Raw genomic sequence first — 27235 nt, 5'->3', positions numbered from 1 at the left:
TTATATTTTTCACTTTTATTCATTTTAATTTCCACATATAGTTGCATGGTAATTACACCAACATAATGACTTTCTTCACTCTTTTAATTGCTCCACATCAAGAGCTACGCGTTCCCCTAATTTCTCAGCCACTGTGCAGCTAGGCAAGACCGTGAGAACAGTTTCACCAAATAGAGTGTGAGTGGAAGTAATGCATTACTCATCTGAATGACCAAATCTATATGTCATAAATTATAATATCACAATCAGAGCTTCCTCTTATACAAATATACCTGAGAGAAGGGAAAACACATATCCACAAAGACTTCTTGTAAAAGATGTCCATAGAAGCATTTTTCTTAACAGCCAAAATGTGTAAAGAACCCCTCCAATGAGTGACGACTGGGTAATCAAACTGTGGACTACTCAGCAATAAAAAGTTATGAGGCACTAATAAATGTTACAATATGGATGACGCTTGTAGAGAGTAAACTAACTGAAAGAAGGGAGAAATAAGGCCACGTTATATGACTTAATTTATATGAAATGCCCCAAAGAGCCACATTCAGACAGAAGGTAACTTAATGTTTCCTTGTGGCAGGGGATGGAATATGGAATAACTGCTAATGTGTGCAGGTTTGTTTGTTTTTTTTAAAGGGGAGTGATGAATGATGAAAATACTGTGGTTGGACATTGTAAATATACAAGTCCTACCATACTGTGCACTTAAAAATTGTGAATTTTATCATATGCAAATTACACCTCAACAAAACAAACATAATCTAGTATCTCCATAGCAAACTCAGGAAAGCGATCTGCTCTATCATACTAACCATGGCCTACAAGGTGTTGGGGACATGAGTTCCAGTCTCCATTGTACTAATGGAAGGAAAAGACGATGACAGGAATAAGGGCAAGACGGGGAGGAACTGAAGAGATACATTGTAAGATTAAATTAACATACCGAGTTTCCAAAAATTCCAGTGATGCACCTGCACATTAGCAACAAGTCTCCTGCTTCCACATTCTGAGACTTTGGTTCATTATCTTGTATCATTTCAATTCTCTCAACCTAAATGAAAAACGGGAGAGGCCTCTTTCTTTGTGTTTAATGTAACACATGCTTTGTACCTGTCATTGCTCTACATACACTTTCATACCACACAAAACTGAAAATAACTTGCTTTATGCATCCTCCAGATTCTTCACTGAATCCATAAAAAGGAAATACAAATTAAATATACAAATTGGGCTAAACAGTATTTTAAAAAGACGATAAATATGACTAACAAAATGGAATGTTACTACAGTTTAGAAACTATGAAACATATTACTTATTACTGTAACTTCAAATAGATTTTTATAGCCTTTCAAAGTGGCTATTATGGGGCTTCCCTGGTGGCGCAGTGGTTGAGAGTCTGCCTGCCGATGCAGGGGACACGGGTTCGTGCCCCGTTCTGGGAAGATCCCACATGCCGCGGAGTGGCTGGGCCCGTGAGCCATGGCCGCTGAGCCTGTGCATCCGGAGCCTGTGCTCCGCAACGGGAGAGGCCACAACGGTGAGAGGCCTGCGTACCGCAGAAAAAAAAAAAAAAAAAGGAAACTCATGAACACCGATCCTTTCAAATTATTTCCCTGAGTGCTCCAATTACAAAAAATAGGCTGTTATATTTCTTTACTTCTGAAATTTCTTCTATTTTCTTATATTTTTCGTATCCTTACTATATTTCTATTTTCACTTCATGTAAAGGTGCAATCCATGGGTCTAATTGTGGCCTCCATGCACAAAAAGGCAGGCAAAACTATAATCATATCGTGTATACCCATGAATGTTGGGAGGCAGGTATTAGGGTGTGAGAATCTGAAATTTCACTGTATTTTTATTATAGGCACAGAAATAATCTAGGATACACCATGGAGTGAATAGCTAAATGCAAATTATGAATATACATTTTCAAAACTGTAAGTTGTTTGAGTCTAACATGGAAAGAGATTGTTATATATGCCATTCAACCCAAACAGCCAAATAATGTATTATTAATGTTCATCTATTCTGTCACTCCCCAGGCTCTCAAATTTATATCATATTGTATCTTAAAATTGTGTCCTAGTTTTTCTAGGTTACACGGATATGAATAAACCCCACCTAAAGAAGTAGGTCCTTTTTTTTTTTTTTTTTTTTTTTTTGGGCCGTGCAGTGCAGCTTGTGGGATCTTAGTTCCCTGACCAGGGACTGAACCTGGTCCCTGGCAGTGAGAGTGCGGAGTCCTAACCACTGGACCGCCAGGGAATTCCCAAGAAGTAGGTCCTTTCATCTTACTGATCCCTTTCCTGAGACCATCATGGTGACAAATGAAAAGCATGTAATGAAACTATGACATCAACAGGTTTCGAACTTCAGGTTGCAGGTCATCAACAATAATGCAGCCTTTTCAAGAAACCTCAAATAACTAAATAAAAAAATTTCACAAACTGAAGATAATTAAACTTTCCCACAGATGTCCTTTCTCCATTGGCAGATTTAGTTCCCCCAGTATAAATTCTCTTATGTGTAAGTCGATTGACAGCGCTGGTTGAACACTATCACCTTTGTTACATTTGTAATGTTTCTTTCCGGTATGAATTCTTTGTGGTGGATCCTGAGGTCACTGCTTAAAGGCCTTGACACACTTGTACAGCTTCTATCTTATGTGAATTCATTCATGACCACAAAGGTCCACATTTCTGACAAAGCTGGTCACTGTCATTACATGTGGAAGGTTTCTCTCTGGTAAGAATTCTGTTATGTTCCACAAGCCTGGTTGCAAGCTTTGCCACATACTTAAGGTTTTATATGATTTCTCTCCTTGATGGAGTCTCTGATCTTAAGGCTTGACCACCTGCATAAGTTTTATCTCAATCCTTATATTCTTTCTACTATGAATTCTCCAATGATCCCCAAAGCTTCAGCTTTTAATAAAAGCACTGCCACACGTATCAGCTTTATGATGTTTCTTTTCTGTGTGTATTTTCTGATGCCTAGCAAGGTTTGTAAATTGGGTGAAAGCTCTGCCACACTCATGACACTTGTAAGGTTTCTCACCCGTATGTATTATCTTATGTCGATTAAGATGTGAGCTATCTGTAAAGGCTTTGCCACACTCATTACATTTATGAGATTTCTCTCCAATATGAGTTCTCTTGTGACGCCAAAGCTGTGAATTCTGGACAAAAGCCTTATCGCATTTATTACATTTATAAGGTCTTTCTCCTCTATGGATCCTCTGATGTGCCGCAAGGTTTGAGTGCTGGGTGAAAGCCTTGCCACATAAGTTGCATTGGAGTTCTCCAGTGTGAGTTCTCTCGTGACCCCAAAGCTGTGAACGCTGCATTGAAGCCTTGACACACACACTACATTTATTTGTCTCCTTCCCGGTATGCCTTCTCTGATGCCTACTAAGACTTGAAATTTGGGTAAACGCTCTGCCACACTCCTCACATTTGTACGGTTTCTCTCCAGTATGGATTGTCTTATGCTGAGTAAGATTTGAATGTTTTGTAAAGGCTTTGCCGCACTCAACACATATATAAGGTTTCTCTCCAGTATGGATTCTCATGTGCTGGGTGAGGATTGACCGCACGGGAAAGGCTTTGCCGCACTCATTACATTTGTAAGGTTTCTCGCCAGTATGAATTTTCTCATGAATCCAAAGGAGTGAACGTTGAATGAATGACCTCCCACACTCTTGACACTTGTAAGGCTTCTCCCCAGTGTGCAGCCTCTGATGACTTGCGAGGACTGAATTGCGACTAAAGACCTTGCCACACACATCACATTTGTATGGTTTCTCTCCTGTGTGGATTATCCGATGGTTCCTTAGGGCTGAGTGCACGCTGAAGGCCTTGCCACACTCATTACATCTGTAAGGCTTCTCTCCAGTGTGGATGGTCTTATGTTGCGTAAGATTTGAATGCTTCCTAAAGGCCTTTCCACACTCAACACATAGGTAAGGCTTCTCTCCAGTGTGGATCCTCTTATGCTGAGTAAGGCTTGAATGCTTCCTAAAGGCTTTGCCACACTCATTACATGTGTAAGATTTCTCTCCAAAATGCACCGTCTGATGACTTCCAAGGATTGATTTTCGACTGAAGACCTTGCCACACACGTCACATTCATATGCCTTCTCTCTTGTATGGATGACCTGATGTCGAGTGAGGTTTGAGCGCTGATTAAAGGCTTTGCCACACTCTTTACATGTGTAAGGTCTCTCTCCAGTATGAATTCTCTGATGACACGCAAGGTGCGAATTTCGACTAAACACCTTACCACATACATCACAATTATATGGTTTCTCTCCTGTGTGGATTAACTGATGTCTACTGAGGTTTGAGCCGTAAGGAAAGGTTTTGCCGCACTCATTACATTTGTAAGGTTTTTCCTTGTATGCTTTCTGGTCTTGTGTCAGTACTGAAGGATGCATAAAGTCACTATTATATGTATTAGAAATGTTGGTTTGGACAATAGAAGAAATTGTCTGAAGTGGTAAAAATGAGGTACTACTGTTGATACTCTTGTCAGCCTGATTAAATTGATCAAATTTCTCTTCACTTTTAAATATATGCAGTTCATCCCGAAAGCTTAATGTAAGCTTATTTTCAATAAGTTTGTTTCCAGTATCCCTTCCACCATGTTGATTTTTTCTGTTAGTGAGATTTTCACTATGGGTTCTAGGCATCCCTTTGTAATTTCTTTCATCATCTCTCCACTGACACTCAAACACATGCATGTCTTCCTGGATCTCCCTGAAGTAAAAATCTCTGATTTCATGGCTTTCATGTCTTCCCAACATCACTGTTTGGAATACTTCTCCTGTGTCACTGTTCGCTTTTGGTTTTAATTTCTTGATCACATGTATATGAGAGACAGCTACAAGATATAAAGAAACATAGGTATCCTATTAATTACAGATCGTAAATAAATGTTTCATGTTGAAAACGTGATATGACGCCAAAGGTAATACTTATCCTGAACAGAGTTATAAAACTTCCCAACCATGATCTTCAAAATTTTTGACACACTGAAGAAATAGGATCCTTTATTAATGAAAGAATAATCACATGTAATTCAAATTAATTTTAGGGTAGCCTAGTCAAACACCCTATGACAAAAACACTCACATTGTGGAAACTTAGCTCTCAAAGAAAGGGTATTTTCCACCATGACCACAAAGATCACATACCTGTTGGCAGTAAACATACTGCTGTCTCATAACTGAGGAGAAAAAACCATAATATATATTTTATGCATAATTATTGTACATAAATAAGTACTAAAGGACAATGTACTATAATGGTAAATAATCCAAAACAAGCTTATCTAATGAATAATCTAAATAACTCGCCGTTTAGAATCACAAAACCATTGCAGCATTGAGAAAATAAATCAATAAAACAATTTATAAGAAAACAAAATATTTATCTTAATACACATTATAAATCCACATGTCCCCATTGAGAATAGGCATTTTACATCATTAATAAGTGGTGTGTGTCAGATATATTGCATGATACAGGCTGAAAAAACATCATCTATAAATCACAATATAAATTAATAAATATTCTAGTAAATCATGATAAAGCCAGCATAAATAATAAGTCACCATATTATAGAAAATTTTACTCTGTGGAACTCTTTTTTTTTTTTTTGCAGTACTCGGGTACTCACTGTTGTGGCCTCTCCCGTTGTGGAGCACAGGCTCTGGATGCGCAGGCCCAGTGGCCATGGCTCACGGGCCCAGCCGCTCCGCGGCATGTGGGATCCCCCCGGACTGGGGCATGAACCTGCGTCCCCTGCATCGGCAGGCGGACTCCCAACCGCTGCGCCACCAGGGAAGTCCTACTCTGTGGAACTCTTAACATTCCCCCTTTAGAATAAAGAAAGGACTTCTATTCTAGAAGGAGCACACAATATGAGAACTGGGAGTTATGTTGAAATCACCTATTCATGCAATATCATGTCAGGAAAATACATAACATTATAAAGAAGAGCTGGAGAAAGAAGTCAGAAGTCACAGTTATGATTTCATGACTGCAGTTATATCAGTCAATTAATAGAGGAATTCCCTCTCTATGCAGTGCCCTTTAATTATCCTGTTCACTGGCACCAAATTATATGTGATACAGAGTAATGTGCTTTGAAAATTTAAGGTCAGAGACAACATTGTTGAGAATATACTGCAAAATAAAAACATACAAGGTGCATTGCAGACAAAGGGATATCTCATAATAAATATGACAGAAAGTTGACATATCTTGTTACAGAAAAGTAACTTTTTGAGTCTTTACTGTAAAACATACAATATTCTAAGCCATCTAAAAACACTAATTTGGGGACTTCCCTGGTGGCTCAGTGGATAAGACTTCACGCTCCCAGTGCAGGGGGCCTGGGTTCAACCCCTGGTCAGGGAACTAGATCCCACATGCATGCTGCAACTAAGAGTTCACATGCCACAACTAAGGAGCTGGCGAGCTGCAACTAAGGAGCCCGCCTGCTGCAACTAAGACCCCACACAACCTAATAAAAAAAACCAAAAACCAAAAAACCACTAATTCGTTTTAAGGCTTGAGGTAAAACACCACTATTTTTAAAATCAGGACAGCAGATTCACAGGGTTTATGTACATAACACAAATTTACACAGAAAGTGAGAGAAGCAAGATTTGAACCTGTACCTACAGAATCAGACATGTTCCTAAGCATGACTGGCCACTCAGGCAGTACAGATTACAGAATATTACAATGAATACCAGGAGCTTAGAAAGAAATACTTCAAGGGAGATATAAGAACTCAGCTGCGTCACTGTAACAGTGTGACTCGGCCACTCCTCCTGGAATTTGCTTTTGAGTCCTCAGCCCTGTGCATTCTGATTCAGGTCCTGTCTGGAGAAAGTTGTTCAGTGGATAAATAGGGGTCATTTTTTACAGTGTGAGTAGTGCAGGGGTAGGGTGGGTGGGTAAAGGAGTGTTGTGGAAATTGGGGAGTTCCAGAGTACAGACTTAATAACTCTAGGAAATAACAGTGTATTCCATCCAAGTCAAGATACCTGGTGAGAAAGGTCAGGTCTGAGGAAGCGCAAGAGTGGAGGGCAGGGAGTAGCAAACACGTGGGTGCACAGCTTGTGTTTGCATGTCTGTGGGTCTACAACCGTACGAGGGTGACTAAAATACTGAGCTCGGAGGAAAAGAAGAACTGGCAAGGAGCACAGTGCTGTCCCAGTTTTAACTAATGTAATTATATACAGACTATGGGGCAAAAATGGAAGAGCAGGTTTACACCTATATCAATACATGCCGTGAAATTTGTTAAACTGAGTATCTCATGCGTTCCATCTCCAGGCATGTATTCAACACACAATGATATTCCAGGATATGTGCAAGAATGGGAGAAGAATAAGGAAATGGCCATCAAGAGGAGATGGATGTGTTTACTCTGTACACGCACATGCAGGTACATTAAAATGTTATCAATGGTACAGCAAAATAGGGGGATTTTGATTTCAAAATGATGATCTCCTGGCTGGGTGGGCAGAGAGTTTGTCTGGAGAAACCAAGATAGCAGGAGGTGTTTGCTAAGGTCTGAGCATTTTAAGATGTGATAATGTTAGTTTTTTTTTTTAAAAAAAGAATTTTATTAAATAAAACACTACTTATATAAAATCTTTTAAAAAAGAAATCTAAGACTCTTTGTTTGGTATTAAAAATAATAGTGTCCCTTTTCCTGGGGTCTCTAATTACTTGAACTCATATCCTGGATCTCTTAACACAATCTCCGCCATATAAAAGGCATGAGTGATGTCAGCAAGATGGTAAGACCAATAAACTCAAGGCAATGATTACCCCATGGAGACACCCAGTTAATAACAATATACAACCAAAGGGGGAAAAAATCCTTTGGGAAAACTCTGGAAACCAGTAATAAAGCTGCAGCACTCAAACAAATGACTACCCCCAAAACACTGAACCAAAAAGTGTCCGAAAGATCATGACGATTTGCTAGCCTTTGACTCACTCACTCCCCAGCACACTGCTGTGAGAATGAACACGAGAAAGCCTCCCAAAACCCAGATCTGCCCTCAGGAGGAAATGCAAATCAAAACCCCAGTGAGATATCACCTCACACCCCTCAGATGGGTTACCATCAAAAAAGACAAGAGATAACAAGTGTTGAGCAGAACGTGGAAAAAAGGGATCGCTGCTGGGAAGAATGTAAACTGTTGCAGCCACTATGGAAAACCGTATATAATTTCCTCAAAATATTAAAAAAAAAACACCCCGCTATCACATAATGCAGCAATTCCACTGCTGGGTATATATCGAACAAAATAAGATCACTGTCTTAAAAAGATACCTGCATTCCCATATTCATTACAGCAGTATTCACTACAGCCAACACATAGAAACAACCTAAGTGTCCAAAAGATGAATGGATTAAAAAAATCTAGTAGACATACACAATGCAATATTATTTAGCCACAGAAAAGAAGGAAATTCTGCTATTTGTACCAACATGGATGGACGTTGAGAGTATATGCTCAGTAAAATAAGTCACACATAAAAACTAATACTGAATGATCTCACTTATAGGTGGAATATATATATATATATTCCACCTATAAGTATAATATATATATATATATATATAGGTGGAATATATATATATATATATATAAGAACAAAAAAGACCAAAGCTAGCAGAAGTAGAAAAAAGTAGATCAGAGATAAATGAAATAGAGAATAAAAACTACAGAAAACCACAACTGGGAGGAAGCTTCCCAAATTCCAGCTCCTTCCTTAGGAGGAAATGCAAATCAAAACCACAGTGAGCTATCATCTCACACCTGGTAGAATGGCTATCATCAAAATGTCAAGAGATAATAAGGGGAGGTGAGGATGTGTTGAAAAGGGAACCCAGTGCAATGCTGGTGGGAATGTAAATTGGTGCAGCCACCATGGAAAAGAGTATGGAGCGTTTCTCAAAATATTAAAAAACAAACAAAAAAAGAATGAAACAGGAGGGAAGGAGGCAGGGCACAACCTTTGAAAGAATGACAAAGCCTGAGGACATGACATAAACTGATTAGAACCAAATGGATCCAAGATGACTGACAAGTCAACTTTTTCCACTAGACCTTGAGCCTCAGTATACGCTCACATGAGCAAGCTAAATGACACACCCACAAGCGCCATGACAGTTCCAACACCGACCATAAGGATCAAAAAGTGGGCAGTGGCCCAATTCCTGGAAATCCCCACCTCTTCCTAAAATAGCTGGAATACTCCTCCCACTCATTAGCCTATGAAATTACCCACCACTATAAAAACTGACCACCCCAGACCCTGGTGCCTTTTCTCACCTTCTGAGATGGCCCACACTCTGTCTGCAGAGTGTGTTTCTCTCTAAATAAATCCACTTCTTACCAATCACTTTGTCTCTCACTGAATTCTTTCTGCCATGAGACATCAAGAACCTGAGCTTCATTAAGTCCTGAAACCAGGTGTGTGATCTCAGTTGGAAGACTGTGGGTTTTGGCCGGGTTCGAGTCCTGGCACGTGGGTTCAAGTCCCAATCTGAGGTGCATGGTTTCACTCCCATAGGATATAGCAATCCCACTTCTGGATACATACTGAAAGGAAATGAAATCACTACCTCAGATATCTGCCCCCCATGCTGCTGCAGCATGATTTACAATAGCCAAGACATGGAAATAACCTAAGTGTCCAACGGTATGTAAATAAATTTTAAAATGGTACACACACAATGGAATATTATTCAGCAATAAAAAAATTAAGTAGTAAATCCTGCTACCTGTACCAGCATGGACAGACCTTCAGGGCATTATTCCAAGTGAAGTAAGTCAGGAGAGAAACACAAATACAGTATGACCTCAATTATATCACACGTAGTGGAATTTTAAAACAAAAACAAAAGCGAAATGATTAGAAAAAGAGTAGAATAGTGGTTGCAGGGGCTGCGGATTGGCAGTTTCAGTTATAAGGCGAGTAAGTTCAGGGGATCTAATACACAGCATGGTGACTGTTGTTAACAATACTGTAATTATATACTTGAATTTGATAAGACAGTAGATGTTAAATGTTCTCACCACACATACACACAAAACTGTAATTATGTGAATTGATGTATGTGTTAACTAAGCTGTGGTAATTATTTAGCAATATATTATATGTATATCAAATCATCACTCTGTACACTTTAAATTTACACCATGTTATGTTTGATTATCTGTCAACAGACCTGGGGAAAAAGAAAATACAAAGGAGTACACAAAAGAGATCCTGGCTTATCATGTGAATAAGTATTTCAAAAAAAAAAAAAAGCAGAGAGAGAGAAAGGAAGAAAAGATGGGAAAAAAAAAAAGATCTCAAAAGACCAAAACAGAGCCAAAGCTCCAGAAGGAAAGAAATAAGAGTAAGATTAGAGATAAAGGAACTAGAAAATTTCAAAAACACAATCACAAAAACTAAAAGTTGGTTCTTTGAGAGACAAAATTTACACTCAGCAAGATTAAGAAAAAATGAGAAGACTCATAGCTAAAATCAGAAATGAAAGAGGGAACATTACAACTGATTACAACTGATGCTACAGAAATCGAAAGGATTCTAAGAGAATAGTATACGCAATTCTATGTGTAAATAAAGAGTGGTAAACCAAGGAGAAATGGCTAAATTTTTAGCAACACAACCTCTGAAGACTGAACAATTCAGAAATACAAAAACTGAACAGACCTATACCTAGTAAGGAGACTGAATCACTAATCAAAAAGCATTCAACAAAGGAAAGCCAGATAGCTTCACTGCAGAATTCTACCCAACATTTAAAAACAAAGAATGCAAAAAAAACAAAAAAAACAATGAATGCCAATCTTCCTCAAACACTTGCAAAAAAACATGAAGTGGAGGAAATACTTCCAAACTCATTCTATGAGGACAGAATTACTCTAATACTAAAACAGACAAAGACACAGCTAGAAAACCACAGACCAATACCTCTGATGAATATTGATGCAAAAATCACAAATAAAACGGTAGTAAACCAAATGCAACACCGCATTAAAAGAATTATACACCACGACCAAGGGGGATATATTTTTGGAATGCAAGGGTGGTTCAACATATAAAAACTTTTCCATGTAAACCTGCACATTAAAAGAGTAAAAGGATAAAAAAAAGCTACACAATCATCTCAATTGATGCAGGAAAACGATTTGAAAAAAGTTAACATGATAAAAAACACTCAGTAAAGTGGAATACAAAACAGCTACCTCAACACAGGAAAGGACATGTATTAAATGGCCAAAACATCATACTCCATGTTGAAAGACTGAAAGCTTTTCCTGGAAGATCACGAACAAGACAACGATACATGCTCTCACTATCTGTATAAAACATATTACTGAAAAAAAATTACTAGAAGTCCTAGCCAGAATAGGAAGAAAAAGAAATAAAAGGTATCCAGATAGAAAAAGGGAAGAAAATTATCTGTTTCCAGCCGATATGATCAATTGTGGAGAAAGACCTGAAGATTCTGCAAAAATCCTGCTAGAACTAATGAATGAATTCAGAAAAGTTGCAAGATATATTACCAACATGTAAAAATCAAGTGTGTTTTTATACATTAACGATGAACAATCTGAATGAAAATTGAGAAAACAATTCCACTGACAATAACATCAAAGAATAAAACACACATAACCTTAGCAAACAAGAAGATTTGTACACTGTAAACTAAAAACATTGCTGAAAAATATTAGGAAAGATACAAATAAATGCAAAAACATTCCAAGTTCATGGACTGGAATACAACATCGTCAAGATGTCAATATTACCCAAAACAATCAACATCTTCAATGCAAATACCTAGCAAAATCCCAAGTGTTTCTTGTAGAAATAGGTAATTTCATCCTAAGATGCATATAAAATCTCAAGAGACAAAGAACAGCAAAAACAATCTTGAAGAGAATAAAGTTGGCGATCTCCCACTTCCTTATTTCAATACTTAACACAGGGCTTCCCTGGTGGCGCAGTGGTTAAGAATCTGCCTGTCAATGCAGGGGACACGGGTTCGAGCCCTGGTCTGAGAAGATCCCACGTGCCGCAAAGCAACAAAGCCCGTGCGCCACAACTACTGAAGCCCATGCACCCTAGAGCCCGTGCTCTGCAACGGGAGAAGCCACTGCAATGAGAAGCCCGCACACTGCAACAAAGAGTAGCCCTTGCTCACTGCAACTAGAGAAAGCCCGCACACAGCAACAAAGACCCAACACAACCAAAAATAGATAAAAATAAAATAAATAAATTTATAAAAAAAAATACTTAACACAAAGGTACACTCATCAAAAACAGTGTGGTACTGGCATAAGGACAGAGAGACCAGTGGAACAGAATAGAGAAATAAATGTCAGAAAGAAACAATGTGTATATGGTCAAGTGATGTTCCACAAGGGTGTCAAGACCAGTCAGTGGGGGAATGATAGTGTATTCCACAAAAGATGTTGAGAAAACTGAATATCCACATGCAGAAGAATGTAGCTGGACCACTGGCTTACACCACATACGTCTAAACATGAGCTCCAAAAGTATAAGACTCATAGCAGAAAACAGGAGGAAACCTTCATGACATTGAATTCAGCAATGATCTATCAGACATGACATCAAAAGCACAGGCAACAGAAGTAAAAACGGATAAACTGGACTGCATCAAAATTTACAAGGTATTGTGCATTAAAGCACATTCAGTAGAGTGAAAAGACAATCTACGGTATGGGAAGAATATTTGCAAATCATGTATCTGATAATAGGTTAATATTGGGAATATAGAAAGAATTCTAAAAGGGTCTGATCAGCAATTCCATCATGGGGGTAGGGGTGGATCCCCACACCAACAAGCAATGTTCAGGCATCAGCTGGGTGTCCTACAGTTGAACTCAGTTGTGACACTATCTACCTGGAGATAGTCATATCCGACAGGTTAAGGCTTGGTGTTATAAAACTGCCCCCTTCACCTCACACTTTAGATGCCAATCTCAAGTCCAGGATGTCACCAGGGCTTCTGACCAGCAGCCTACAGATCGGAGGTTCCAACGATTTATTTGTTAAGAATGTTTCATAAAACTCAGAGAAACATGTTACTTATTAGATCATCAGTTTATTATAAAGGATATAACTCAAGAACAGCCAGCTGGAAGAGATGCATAGGGCAAGGTATGGGGAAAGGGTTCGGGGTTTCCACGCCTTCCCCCAGACCACCATTCTCCCCAAATCTCCACGTGTTCACCAACCTGAAACCTCTCAGAACCCTCTCCTTCTGGGTTTTCATGGAGGCTTCATTACGCAGGCATGACTGATTAAATCAGTGGCTATTGGCAGGCAAACTCAATTTCTAGCCCCTCTCCCCAACCCCTCCAATCAGGGGTGAGACTGAAAGTTCCAACCTTCTAATCACATGGCTGGTTCCCCTGGTGACAGCCCCCCATCTTGAGGGAATTTCCAAAAGTCACCTTATTACCATAAACTCAGCTGTGACTTAAGGGGGTTTGTTATGAATAACAAGACACCCATTCTACCTTCATGGCTCTGAAGTAGTTTTAGAAACTGAGGACAAGACACCTAATATTATACCAAAAGATGCTCCCATTGCTGTTATCACTCAGGAAATTCCAAGAGTTTGGGGAGCTCTGTGCTAGACATGGGGAAGAGGGTCCTCCTCAGAACTGAACCATGTTGGCACCCAAATCTCAGACTTCCAGCCTCCAGAACGGTGAGAAATAAATTTCTGTTGTTAACAAGCCACCCAGTCTATGGGACTTTGTTAGAGGAGCCAAAACCGACTAAGAGACCTATGATCTAGCAATTTCATCTCCCTGCATATGTAACAAAGAAACTGAAAGCAGGATCTGGAAGAGATATTTGCATACCCGTGTTCACAGAGGCATTATTCACAATAGCCAAGAGGTGGAAGCAACCCAAGTGTCCACTGATGAATGCACAAAAAGGTGATTATTCAGGCAAAACAACAAAAGACTCAGATCCCGCCATGTGTTACAACATGGATGAACCCCGAGGATGTTACGAAATAAGCCAGTCACAAAAAATACGAGTCCACTTATGTGAGGGTATCAAACACAGTCAACTTCATGGAAACAGAAAGCAGAATGGTGTTTGCTAGGGGCTGCTGAGGGGGGATAATGGGGAGAAATCAAGTGAGTTTAAATACTCATGGTCATCAACTGAATCTATAGTCAAACAACAAGAAAAACGTGGTATATGTTAACTCTTCTAAGCTCAAATGATGTAAAACATTATGAAAGTTATTTGACACAATAAAAAAAAGAACATGTATTAGTAGACACATAATTATTTCGAATCAATCAATAATACGCAATGTGTCTAAAATTAATCAATTAGACTTCATAAATATCATCAGGAGAACAGAAGTAACCTTATGGAGACAACAGTTGAATGGCCCTCATGGGGGAGGACTTGCATTAATGGGCGCTGTAGTAACAGCAGTTCTGTGCAGAAACATTTTCTGGCCGTGGCGTGGAGACTGATGGAAGAGACCCATGTGCACAGAGGTGGTGACCAACACACACAGCAGATAAGCTGGAGGACAAGGGCACAGCACCAGTAGGAGGGACAACGGGGACCAGGCGCACTTTATATGAAGCTAATGAAAGGAAGATGGGGAACAAGACGGTCTTCTAGTGTTCACTCAAGAATGCAATTTCCAGAAGAGGGACTGGGAGTTTGGGATTAGCAGATGCAAACTATTACATATATGTATGAATGAATCACTTTGCTGTACACCAGAAACTAACACATTGTAAATCAATCATACTCCAATATAAAATAAACTAAAAAAAGAAAAGGAATGGAGTTTCCAGAACATTAGAAGTTTTGCAGGAAATACAGGTGTCAGAAACAACAGTGGAGAAGAAGTTCATAAAGTGCAAGAAATGGGCTAAATATTCTATAAAACACAACGGCATATATAAGTATTAATTCACTATATCAACACGGACATTAATGAACCTAGACAGGGAGCATGATTATTAGAATATCACAGTCATGCCCCAAAATAAAAACTCAGTGAAATTTATATAAAATTCAACAAATTATGTACAGAAAATTGAAAACATACAATAGAAAAAGCAATGAATTTTACATAACAAATTGTGGCAAGGCAATCAAATGGTATTCCTGGGGTTAAGAGAGTGACAATAAAAATACATATATTCTCAAGATATTAAAAATCTCAACTTAAAAACTGTAATTAATTTAATATTTGGTACTCAGGTGAAAAGAAGTAGAAGGAATTAATGAGACTATGTTTTCAAAATATTCTGGACTAAGTGTAGGGTTTAGGGAAACAGCTGCTGAGCCATACCCCCAACTCTAAAGGAGGAAATACTGTAATATATAGAAAACAATATCCACTCCCTAATCCCCCCCCGTCCCACACACTGCAAATATGAAACAAAGAACACAAAGAGTAGCAGCGGCTTAAATACAACAAATTACGGTACTTCACTGAAGGTATCATTCAGCTTCATAAGTTCCCTCACTAAATTGCTTCAAAATAATGTGTTGAGGTAGACTGAGCAATGGCACACACAGAGGATAAAAAATGTGGTATGGACAATAGTTTAGTCAACAGCCTCAGAGATATGAGGATATGATCTTCATAACAAATGTTCCCAGCAGAAATTCGTGTGTTATTTATTGTGGCACAAAGGGGATGGTCATTCGCATATGTGAACACCATTGTCACAGTGTCCTTGAGAGATGCTTTCATGACACTCCTCCAAACTGGAAAGATTACTGAAAACACTTATCAGTCAGGCTCTCCTGATACTTTCCACCTCAGTATCCTGGGACATGCTGACCACTCTACTGAGTAGCTTCAAGTGGTGCTTCTTATGTAGCAGGATAACGTCGCAAGATATGAGTGACAGTATTCTCCATCAAGAATTTTGTTACCAAGGAAACCCACTCCACAGGAGAATCCACCAAAAATCGTCCGTTACTTAAAGGTGGATGATCACGGCAAAAAATAGGATAAAATTTCAGACCCTAGGACTGTGTATTTCAGAAGCAAGTTTCAGGGGCAAATTCATGCAAACTTAAGAGAATATGAAATCTGGAAGAGTCTATATTACCCAACTAGATAGAGTAGTGCAAGAGGCAGGAAGATACAAGATGTGGGGTCAGATATTGTAGGATCTTGAGAAGGGACCATGTGCTCTATCCACAGATGCCAAGCTAAGAGCCTGAAAGACTGGCATATGCTCCTCATGTAGGACTGGGGATTAAAAAGATATCTCTGTCCACCGTCTTTACAGTATTCCTAAGTAACAATCACAGATGATCCAACCCACCTCCCGTTACACACCCCCAAGCTGTGTGACAAAAATAGAACAGGGGCTTCCCTGGTGGTGCAGTGGTTGAGAGTCTGCCTGCCAATGCAGGGGACACAGGTTCGAGCCCTGGTCTGGGAAGATCCCAGACGCCGCGGAGCAACTGGGCCCGTGAGCCACAGCTACTGAGCCTGCGCGTCTGAAGCCTGTGCTCCGCAACAAGAGAGGCCGCGACAGTGAGAGGCCCACGCACTGCAATGAAGAGTGGCCCCCGCTCACCGCAACCAGAGAAAGCCCTCGCACAGAAATGAAGACCCAACACAGCCAAAATAAATTAAAAAAAAAAAAAGAAAAGGAGGAAGGGTGGAGGGATTTGAACAGGCAGGCAGGGCTTGAGACAGCCCCATGCAGGTTCTGGGGTGACAGATGGAATCGAAGAGCAGCCAGTGTTTTCTCATCTCTTGCTTAGGTCTCCTAAGTACAGCAAATGGAGATGGAACTGGGAAAGGTCCAGGGGTTAGGACTGTGGAGGTGTCAGCTCTGATCCATATGGACTAAGAACTAAGCGTCTGATGGAATCAAGAACAGAACGAGAGACCAAGGGGAAAAGAGACCCCTTTCAAACATCCCGTCCCACGCTCCTCAAGGAGCCAAAGAGTTCACAGGAGCCAGATGACGGGGTGTAGATCATGGTAAAAACTCTGCCTTTGTCTGTTTTGGAGCTGCAGCACCCCTGAAGGATGAAAAGACACATTTTACATGTTGAAGGACAAAGTGGTAAGTTAGGGAGGAAAAAAATTTCCTCTGAGAGTTCACAAGAAATAAACTTCTGTTTTCCCATAGAACTCTCCCACTTAAGGAAAGTTTCCCAAACACTATTAATGGTGAGGTTTCCTCTCTGCTCTTCTGAGCTCCGACCTGTGTTGGCACCTCTGATACGTTCCCATTCATTTGATTTTTTGCTATTTTTCACTTCACTCTGCAGAGCCCAGAGCTCTTTCCCTTGCTCCAAAATGGAGACAATATTCACAACAGAAACAGAAATTCGTACTCATAAAAAGAACAGAACATGGTGTCCTGTGGTGTTTCCAGAATCCCAGTTCCTTGTTCAGCTGAGGAGCGAGGACATTACACATGGGTCTGGAGAAACATTTCACAAATCCATCCACCGCCTCCTTCTGAATACACAGGGAACAGTATAATATGCAGACATCTAGCTCTCTTCCTAGAACTACTGAATCAAAAGCACAGGGGTAGAAAACAAGAATTTTGATATATTAAGGGTTTGCCATTGGGCTTTGAAAATACTGAAGCTCTGGAACAACTAGTATATCATGAAATGGGCAGATTCCTGAAGAAAAGCAATTTTAAACTCCTGATGTCGAATCATAAAGCTTTTCATGTCTGAGTCAACGGGGCTTTCAGGTCAGTCAAGCAAAACAGGGCCTCCCAAGAGGCACACAAGGGAAAATGCAAATATACACAAGGGCAGATCCCAACTTCTAGAGAGAAGTTATCCTCACCCAGGGAGAGCAGGTTCCCGTAGGTCTCCAACATCACGTCCCTGTACAAGGCCCTCTGAGCAGGGTCCAGGCATTCCCACTCTTCCCGAGAGAACGTGATGGCCACATCCTCAAAGGTCACCTGTCCCTGAAACAAAAGATACATCTCACCAAGGGGCCATGAGGAGAGTTCTTACCGTCACATAAAAGGAGAAGAGAGAGGATCAAGCGGGTTGAAGACTGCGTTCTGACAGATGTGAGTAAAGGCATTTTGAGCAAGTTATATGCCTGAAATTTTAGTTTCTTTGCTTCCACAAAAGATTACGATATCCTCCGAGTCAGTGTGGATTACTGGTTTTTGTGGATGATACACGAAATATACAAGTAAAAATGCAACACGGGTTGTCTACACAGGAGTGTCAGATATTACGTTCCACACATTGAGGGTATTCAGTACGCAGATGAGCTAGGACGTGAGTGGTGTCTTCAGAGGCGACTCCACAGTGGCTTTACCGAGAGATCAGGATCTTAAAATTGTGATGAGGATAACAAAGAACAATGATGAAACGCATGTGAACACGTCCTATGTGCTAAGCATTACGCTTGAGACTTGACATATATTAACTTGTTATCGACATAATAGCTCATTAGAGAAAGACCTGTTCCCACTTTACAGAGGAGAAAACTGTGTCACAGACACTCTAAGAAACGCGCCTCAGATCAAATAGCTAAGAAATGACACAGCGAGCACCTGAACTCAGGTGGTCGGCCCCTAATCAAACCTAAACAATCAAACAGTTAAGTACAGCATGCAAAGTACCCTGACAGAGGGCTCCCTGAAAAACCCTGAAACGTAAAAGGAGAACAACGTGCAAATGCATAAAAAATCATATATAAATACATACGTGTCTACACATAATGTTACCATTTTTGCTACTATTTAAATTATTAATGGGATAGTGTAAAACAGGATTAACATGTAATTTCAACTGCTAAAAAAAATATAAAACTTATTTATAAAATGATATTTTATAAAAGCCATGGACTTTCACATCCATGCACTAATGCACACACGTGTAGACACACCATTCACTAAAATGAGAGCAGCTGTCTCAACATATTTTGGATGATTTTTTAAATTATCATTTTGATCAATGTATTTCAACATCTCTGGGACAACGAAAATGTACTAAGTGTACTTAATTTAGTTTGTCAACATTATTCTATAGTAGGTTAGTAAAAAACAGATACAAACATGAAGAAATATATAATGCTTTAATGTCTATAAAATACACATACTCAAAAATACAAATATAATTTTATCCATTTAAATTTAGATATGTAGCTATTAAAAAAAGCCAAACCAAGTTTGTTTATTCCAGTAATAAAATACTGATTCAAAATTGGAAGGGTTATTAGTGGTGTACATTAATTTAACAGATTAAGGAAAGAAATTATCAAAATAGTAGAGTTGAAAAATTCTTGGATAATTAAAAATCATGACAAAAAGAAGGCTAAAAAAAAAACAACCAAACTTTTATTGAGCAAACTGAAGCATCAGAGAAGACTGGCAAGTCCGAAGAAGGGCATTTTGGAAGGACAGACAAAATAATCAACTGACAATACGACTTTACCTGATTCACAGCCATTCCTGACTCCTTTTCTTTCCTCTCCCTCCTCTTCTGGGCTTCTTCCTCAGACAACATGAGTCTTTAGAGGTTGACCTTGAAAGTTGGAAAGATGCTGTTTAATGCTTAGAATCAACACACCCCCTCCCTGAGTAACCACCACACACACAGGGAAGCCCTCAGCATGTGGAATAGACGGTCCTCTGCTGCCCACTGTCCCAGGAGGGATTTGGGGCAATAAACTCCTACACAGAGTCCAACAGGTGAGTTTTCCCACCCTTTCTTCAGATCTCGCTCCCCTCCTGGTGAGGCCCTCACGTACCCAGCAGCAGCGGGCACCTCAGCTGGACCCGACGATCCCCTGCAGGTCACAGACCAGCCCTGATCCATCCCCACGCAGAGCAGAGCCCTCACCCTCAGCCCAGATCTCAGCCCTCAGGAACGGGGGGACCCAGAGTCCTGATGCTCAGTGAGGGATCCGGATTGGAACATCCTGGGGCAACATAAATATTATTGAACTTTGGTCCCACACTGACTACATGAAGAGGGTACCTGGTCAGAGGGTACAAAACATGTCTATGCATAAAGCCTCATCGATCTAATGGGAAGCCTGGGTTGAGCACCACTCACAGGAGGCAAGCCCAGCACAGCCCCCACTTTCTTATTCTTTCCCAGCTTTACTGAGGTGTAACTGATGAATTAAAATGGTATAAATGTAAGGTGTACGATGTGATTATTTGACAGATGTATACACTGTGAAATAATTATCACAATCAAGTAATTACACTTCCATCAACCCACAATTACCATTTTGTGTCTGTGTGGTGAGAACACTTAACGTTTATTCTCTCTGCAAAATTCAAGCATATAGAAATACACTACAATTAACTACAGTCAGCATGCTGCACACTAGCTCCCCAGAACTTACTCATTTTACAACTGAAAGTTTACCCCTTTGACCAAAATGTCCCCATTTTCACCAACTCCCAGACCTCGGTAACCACCATTCTACTCTCTGGTTCTATGAGTTTAACTTTTTCAGTTTCCACACATTAGCGAGATGAGACAGTATGTCTTTCTAGGTCTGGCTTAGTTTACTCAGCAGAATGTTCTCCATGTTCATCCACGGTGTCGTAAACGGCAGGACCCTTCATTTTTACGGCTGAATAATAATAGTTCACGGTATGTATGTAACACATTTTTGTTATGCATTTGTCTGCCACCAGACCTTCGTGTTGTTTCTACATCTTAGCTGCTATGACTAATGCAGGAATGCTCACAGGAGTGCAGCTATCTCCTTTGTCTCCTTTGCATCAACAGCCAGAATGGGCTTGCTAGGCGGTCTGCATGACCTATTTTCAAGTTTTGAAGAAACCTCCACACTGAGTTCCACAACTGCTGTACCATTTACATTCCCACCAACAGTGTAGGAGGGTTCCCTTTTATCCTCACCCTTGCCAATACTTGTTATCTCTTATCCACTGGCTAACAGCCATTCTGAAAGGTGTGACACCTCCTTGTGGGTCTGCTCTCCCCTGAGGCCTGGTTCTCACCAGGACTCAGCCAGTGGAAGGGGAAGCAGCAGAAGGAAACTGCAGGGCAGGCGTTATGGACCAGAGGTGGGGGTGAGGGAGTGGCTGGCATGTTAAATGGGAGGGGGGTGGTCAGAGAAGGCTCCACTCAGACGCTGACATCAGACCACAGACCTGGCGGAGGAAGCGTGTTTGCCACCTGGGTCTGAGGGACAGCCCCTGTGAGGGCCCTGGGACAGCAGGAACCTTGACCCCAGGAAAAGGAAGGAGCCTTGGGTGGCTGCAGCAGGGTGAGGAGGTGGGCGGGAGGGGAGGTCAGAGAGGCACCGGGGGAAGCTGATGATGAAGGGCCTTGGTCTCCAAGCATTTTTCTTCCATAAGAAAAAAAGAATTTTAGCAACCACGTATTCCATCACTCGTTTTAAGTAAACAGCTAATATTTTTGTATCTTACATTTTAGAACAATTACACATAATGTAGTGTTTTATATATTTTATATACATACCAAAATGTTCGTCAGAGCCCCAGGAAGGATGGTTTTGCCCTTAAGCAAGATGTGTTAGACGGCAGGGGGAACACGGTCAGGGATCTCAAGGAGTCAGTTTCAGACAAATTAAGGCGGAGATGCCTGTTAGATGTCCCAGCAGAGATGTCGAGGAGACAGCTGGACACAGGATTCCAGACTTTAAGGGAGAGATGTGGGCTTGAGAGGGCAAACTGGGAGACGGGCAAGTGGTGTTGAAAACTCATGAGAAGAGATGATGGGGAAAGGCAGCGGATGTAGACAAGAGAAGAGGTTCAACGACTAAAACTTTTGGAGGCTGCCACGTTCAGAAACCAGGGTGTTCAGAAAAATTCATCAGAGGACAGCGAGAAGGGAACAGGGAAGTGAGAAGAAAATTGAAGCAAACGGACTTTTAAAGGTTAAATCAGTCTTTCAAGAAAATCAGTCTTTCAAGGAAGGAGTGATCCAGTGCCCAACATGCTGCCGATACAACAAGCAAGATGAGAAGAGGGAATAAATTATTCGATTGAGAGATGAGGTCATTGGTGACTCTGGAAAAGAAAGTATCAGTAGATGGTGGATGTGAAAGCTTGATTGGGTGGGGTTCACAGGGGAACTAGAGGCAAGAATTGAAGATAAAAAACATAAACAAGTTTATAGTATATTGTGCTCTGAAATGGAGCATAGAGAAAAGGTACTTAGTAGTGGGGAAAATGTAGTTAATTAAGAATGCTTTGTTTTTTTTGTTTTTTTTTTTTGCGGTACATGGGCCCCTCACTGTTGTGGCCTCTCCCGTTGCGGAGCACAGGCTCCGGACGCGCAGGCTCAGCGGCCATGGCTCACGGGCCCAGCCGCTCCGCGGCATGTGGGATCTTCCCAGACCGAGGCACGAACCCGTGTCCCCTGCATCGGCAGGCGGACTCTCAACCACTGCACCACCAGGGAAGCCCAAGAATGCTTTGTTTTAAAGATGGTAGAGTGAGCTTCCCTGGTGGCGCAGTGGTTGAGAATCCGCCTGCCAATGCAGGGGACACAGGTTCCAGCCCTGGTCCAGGAGGATCCCACATGCCACGGAGCAACTAAGCCTGTGCGCCACAACTACTGAGCCTGCGCTCTAGAGCCCTCGAGCCACAACTATTGAGCCTGCGTGCCGCAACTACTGAAACCCACATGCCTAGAGCCCGTGCTCTGCAACAAGAGAAGCCACTGCAATGAGAAGCCCGAGCATCGCAACAAAGAGTAGCCCCCGCTTGCTGCAACTAGAGAAAGCCTGCGTGCAGCAACGAAGACCCAACACAGCCAAAATAAATTAATTTTTTTTAAAAAAAGAAAGAGTGCTACTTCCAATAGAACATCTTTAAAAAAATAAAGATGGTAGAGTGCATAAAAAGGTTTTGGCGTGTGTGTGTGTGTTGGTCCTTGTGTGTAAGATGGGCAACACCACCATTTGTGTATGCTGATGAAAATAACCCCCTAAAAGTCAAATACATGATGCAGTGGAGGAAGGATGCCATGCGGTCCTGACACAGAGTGAAGTTGGCAACAAGGGCACAATCGCAGGGTCAGCCGCAGCCAGGAGCAGGGACAGACTCTTCACAGTCGATACCGAGGAGACAACACAGGCCCTGAGGCAGATGGGTGAGCCAGTTAGAGGAGATCTCTTCCCTTCGCTCCAGGGGCTCAATGAAGAAACAGGGCCTTTGAGAGAAAAGATGGGAGAGGATGTATTGGACTTATGAGGGCCTGTAAAGGAAGGGCATGGAGCAGACACATAGGGAATGTGAGGGAACAGAGCCAGGAATCAAGTGAGACCAGTCAATCTGGGGGTGTGCTTTCTCCAGCTGTGATGAGCCACACGGGGACAGCACAGAGGAGGCACAGCTGGATGTGATGGGGATGCCAGGGAGGGCAAGGAAGTAGAGGGCCACAGGAGAATGAGTGCACACGTCCTTTGCTTTGGGGCATCTGACTTGTATGGCTGTAAGTAAGTGACAGGGTGTGCTTGTCTCCATTATGGATAAACAGCCTGGATAAGGTGGGGGAGTGTATCCCACTGGCTTATCATTTTACCCCTGATGCAGACAAAACAAGCCTGGACTATAGTACATACTCCGTATGTAGTCAGCAAATTAATGAGAAGAACACAGAGTGAAACTCGTACACCCTCCGGCATGGTCTTCACTTTGGGGGACAGATGTGTGCAGGGATCCTTTGCCCTGGAAAGAGTGAGGAAGGAGCTGACCAGGAACAGCAGAAATGGGTCTAGCCGAGGGTCCTCCATCCAGACAATGCCCCTTACCCTCAACAAGTGCAAAGGGCAAGTGTAAGCTCAACCGGGACCGCAGTGACCTCAACCAAGGGGTAGCTGCCTCAGGCTGAGCAAGACCCATTTCGGAAATAAAAGAGCCTAAAATCAGCAGAAAAAGGAGAGGCCTCACGGCTGCCTAGACCCCTCGATGGAGAAAAGGTCTCAGTGTCTAGGATTTCTCACTCTGCGATGATATTGGCTTAAAAAAAAATCACAACCTGGGACTTCCCTGGAGGCCCAGTGGTTAAGACTCTGTGCTTCCAACGCAGGGGGCGCAGGTTCGATCCCTGGTCAGGGAAGTAAGATCCCATATGCTGCGGTGGGGCCGGGGGGTGGGAGGGTCACAGCCTGAACTCTTGACTTGATTGGGTTGGTTGGGATTGTGCAAAGCAACAGCAGAAGCACAGCAGAAAGTGGGTGTCTGAACTGAACAGTAGAGGGGAAGCTGGAAGACTTGAGGGAGGCAAGGCACAAAGAGAGAAAACACGTTTCTTCCTCAAGTCACCTACCTGGGAAACCACCAGCACTGCCGTTCTAGCGAACACAACAGAGAAACGTGTATGAAGGGCGAGTGTGTGTTGGGTAGGAACACAAGTTCCTTTCTGTCATCTGACCTCATCAGCTCACCCCATTCTACAATCTACTAACTGCTGAGCCCCAGATCCACTGGTGAGTATGAACAGAGCTTTTCCTTCATCCCACTCCTGAGTTTTCCCGCAAATACCAGGGCTGTAACTCCCCAAATGAGGCTCCCCTTCCTGTCTCCAAATTCCCTTCTCAGACCATAGCAGCCCTTCTCATTGGTTCCGCATTTAGTTTAAAACATCTTGCTCATCTGCTCCCCAGCTGCCTTGTGACTGTGTGTGTGTGTGTGTGTGTGTGTGTGTGTGTGTGTGTGTGTGTGTGTGTGTGTGTGTGTGTGTGTGTGTGGTGTTTTGGGACAGATGTGCGGAGGACAGCAGAGAACCCACCACTGGCCTGGTAGGAGGAAAGTAGAAGCTGCATTTTCCCAACAATGAGCCTTTGTACTTCACTTCACCTTGGTGTTGACTGCTCCCGATTCCTGGAACAATCCTTCCCCGAGTCATAGGGCGTTATGGCCCCTCTCAAGTTGTGTCCATAGACACATCCCCCACAGGTCCTCCGTATGAAACTTTTCTGCCATCTGCAGCTTAAGACCCAATGTTTCCCTTCTGGAGTCATACAGACTTACGAAGTCTCATGTGGCCCAAGACACTCCCAAGACACCCCATAATGATCCCTTATCCTACTATGAAACCCCACAAAACATTCCAAACCCTAATAACTCATGCATTTAGATGGAACAGTACACATGAAGACCCTCGAGGACCCACTAGACTGAAGACACCATATTTTCATTCAGTGACCTCAGCACAAACACTGTCATCTCCAAAAACTACTACTAAGAGAGGTGTCTCCAGTGATACACATGTCCCAACAAGACCCCAACATCTCTGAAGAAAACACTCCAAATTCTCTTTCGTATCTTCCAAAATGCTACTGGAACTTTCTTCACCTGCAACTCAAAATATCTCAAAACACAAAAGGTAACCCAGAAAATGATCTCTGAAGGTTTTCCCTGTAATTACTATATGGGATGCATGATGATTCTTGCCTTCCCAAAAGATCCCACAGACGTCACTGAGTGGCGTGGATTCTGTGGGACACCCTCTAGGCACCTGTTAGGACCAACACCCCATCCTCCTGCGTACAGAGCTCCCCCTGTGGGCTCAGCTCAGGCCTTGATTCTAACAACATCGCAGGAATACATTTCTCTCTGCCAAATCCACCGCCTTCATTCCTCCACAGGTGTGATCATGAGTTACTCGATTAAACCCATGCGTGCAAATCTCAGTCTCCGCATCTGTGTCCCAGGAAACGGGAGCTAAGACACTAGAGCACCCCAAACCATGCCATGCAGCCCGCAACCACCCATCAACCCACTTGCAGATGCTCCAGCCAGAACTGCGGCACCCCTTGCCCACAGTTCCACACACCCCACGATCCCACAACTCTGCTTGGGACAGGTGCACACACCATTCATCGGGCTCATCTAGAGGCCCACACTTACTTCCGTAACCCTCCGGCAGACACCTACAGGCTCCTCTCCACTTTCTCCATTTTTCCTCGTCTCCTTCACGCATGCCTGAGCAAACAGGGCTGAAAGGCACAGAGACCTATGGGCACAGGATCGCGAGAGGAACACACACAAGCTGCAAACTGAAGGCCACTGGGCATTCAGTATGGAGATCAAGAAGGTGGTCCTCCTGGAAAAACGCTGAAAGGGGTCAGCTTAGAAATAAGCTCTGGGCAAACGTCTTCATCATGAACAGAGGGGCTCTGTTGGAAGAAGGTTCCAGGTCAATCCAGCCCATTCTTCATCACTTGCAGAGAACAGACAAGAGGTACTTGAGAGGCACATCTACTTAGTAGCTCACAGATCACATAAAAGGGAAGAAAACGCAATACTAGATTGACTGACGGAACTCACTTTCAACTGTTAAAAGATCACTGACATCCTTACCAAGTACTCATTGAAACAGGCCCTCACCCATCCTCTACGTTGCCATCTGTTCTCCCTCATTCTTATTTTCACCTTAGTTTTCCTATTTCTCTGTCAACCGCTCTGTCTCTGCTTCTCCTGATCCCCCTCGCCCACATATTTACCGTGATGTCGACTGAATTAAGATGCCCGCCCAGCGGAAATGCACATTTTCCAGCGGGGTGGACTTTGAGACCGAAGAACACTGAGCGTCACACGGCTGGCCCAGGTCACCTCCCCCTCTGCGGGGTGAGGGGAAGGGCTGACTAAGAAGCGGAGGCCGGGGGAGCAGAAGGACCGGCCTGAGGAAGACACGAAAAAAGACGGGCGTGGAGGAAGGGGGGTCTCAGGAGAGGGGCGGGCTCTCCAGAATCCCGGGACCGGGGAGAGGACGCGGGCTCTACGGGAGCGGGGCGGCCAGGGCTGCCCTCCAGGGGCCGAGAGGACGAGGCTGTGGTGGAGCGAATCCACCTCAAAGAAGAGGACTTCACAGGGGGGGCGGAGGTCAGTAAAGGATTTTAACCAGGAAAACGCAGCGAAAAAGAAGCGAAAAGAAAAGCCAAAGGAACGAACTAGCCTCAAAGCCATTTCAAACCCTGAGGGAAACGACCCCTGCCCTGTGACGGCGACGTCTGTACTCACTTGGGGCGGAGGGGCAGGTGCGGCGATTTTAAGGTCCGTAGTGACTCCCACACCCAGGGGATGGGTTGGGGTGGGGGTTGTTAAGCGCAAATTTACACTAGAAAGAAGAAACTTACGCTCCGCCTGTGACCTTCGCTCCGCGCTCTCCGCTTCCGGGTCCGTTG

The 27235-nt window shown here is 42.5% G+C and overlaps 1 protein-coding gene across 3 annotated transcripts; it reads right to left on the bottom strand.

Annotated features, from left to right (window-relative positions):
• Positions 1 to 27235, bottom strand: LOC132509756 (zinc finger protein 160-like). Of its 3 annotated transcripts, XM_060131159.1 has the most exons (5): positions 27188 to 27225; positions 25959 to 26047; positions 19528 to 19617; positions 17915 to 18041; positions 1 to 4885 (listed from the first exon to the last, which is right to left on the bottom strand). In XM_060131159.1, exons 3-5 carry the CDS (start codon positions 19597 to 19599, stop codon positions 2925 to 2927), a joined length of 2160 nt encoding a protein of 719 aa, XP_059987142.1. In that variant the 5' UTR covers positions 19600 to 19617; positions 25959 to 26047; positions 27188 to 27225; the 3' UTR covers positions 1 to 2924. The 3 variants fall into 3 exon arrangements, with proteins under 3 accessions (XP_059987142.1, XP_059987141.1, XP_059987140.1); XM_060131158.1 differs by lacking the exon at positions 25959 to 26047 and having other exon boundaries at positions 27188 to 27235; XM_060131157.1 differs by lacking the exons at positions 25959 to 26047; positions 27188 to 27225 and adding an exon at positions 27072 to 27183.

Source organism: Lagenorhynchus albirostris, chromosome 19 (assembly GCF_949774975.1).
Source record: "Lagenorhynchus albirostris chromosome 19, mLagAlb1.1, whole genome shotgun sequence".
Classification (NCBI taxonomy): Eukaryota; Metazoa; Chordata; class Mammalia; order Artiodactyla; family Delphinidae; genus Lagenorhynchus; species Lagenorhynchus albirostris.
The sequence above is the reverse complement of the archived record's forward strand: the minus strand, read 5'-3'. Positions and strand labels throughout refer to the sequence as shown.

Coding starts and splice junctions, on each gene's coding strand:
- LOC132509756 (XM_060131158.1), bottom strand. CDS start 19,599: ATGTTGTCTGAGGAAGAAGCCCAGAAGAGGAGGGAGAGGAAAGAAAAG. Junction 18,042..19,527: donor CAGGAATGGCTGTGAATCAG/GTAAAGTCGTAT, acceptor CTTTTGTTTCAG/GGACAGGTGACCTTTGAGGA. Junction 4,886..17,914: donor CGGGAACCTGCTCTCCCTGG/GTGAGGATAACT, acceptor TATATCTTGTAG/CTGTCTCTCATATACATGTG.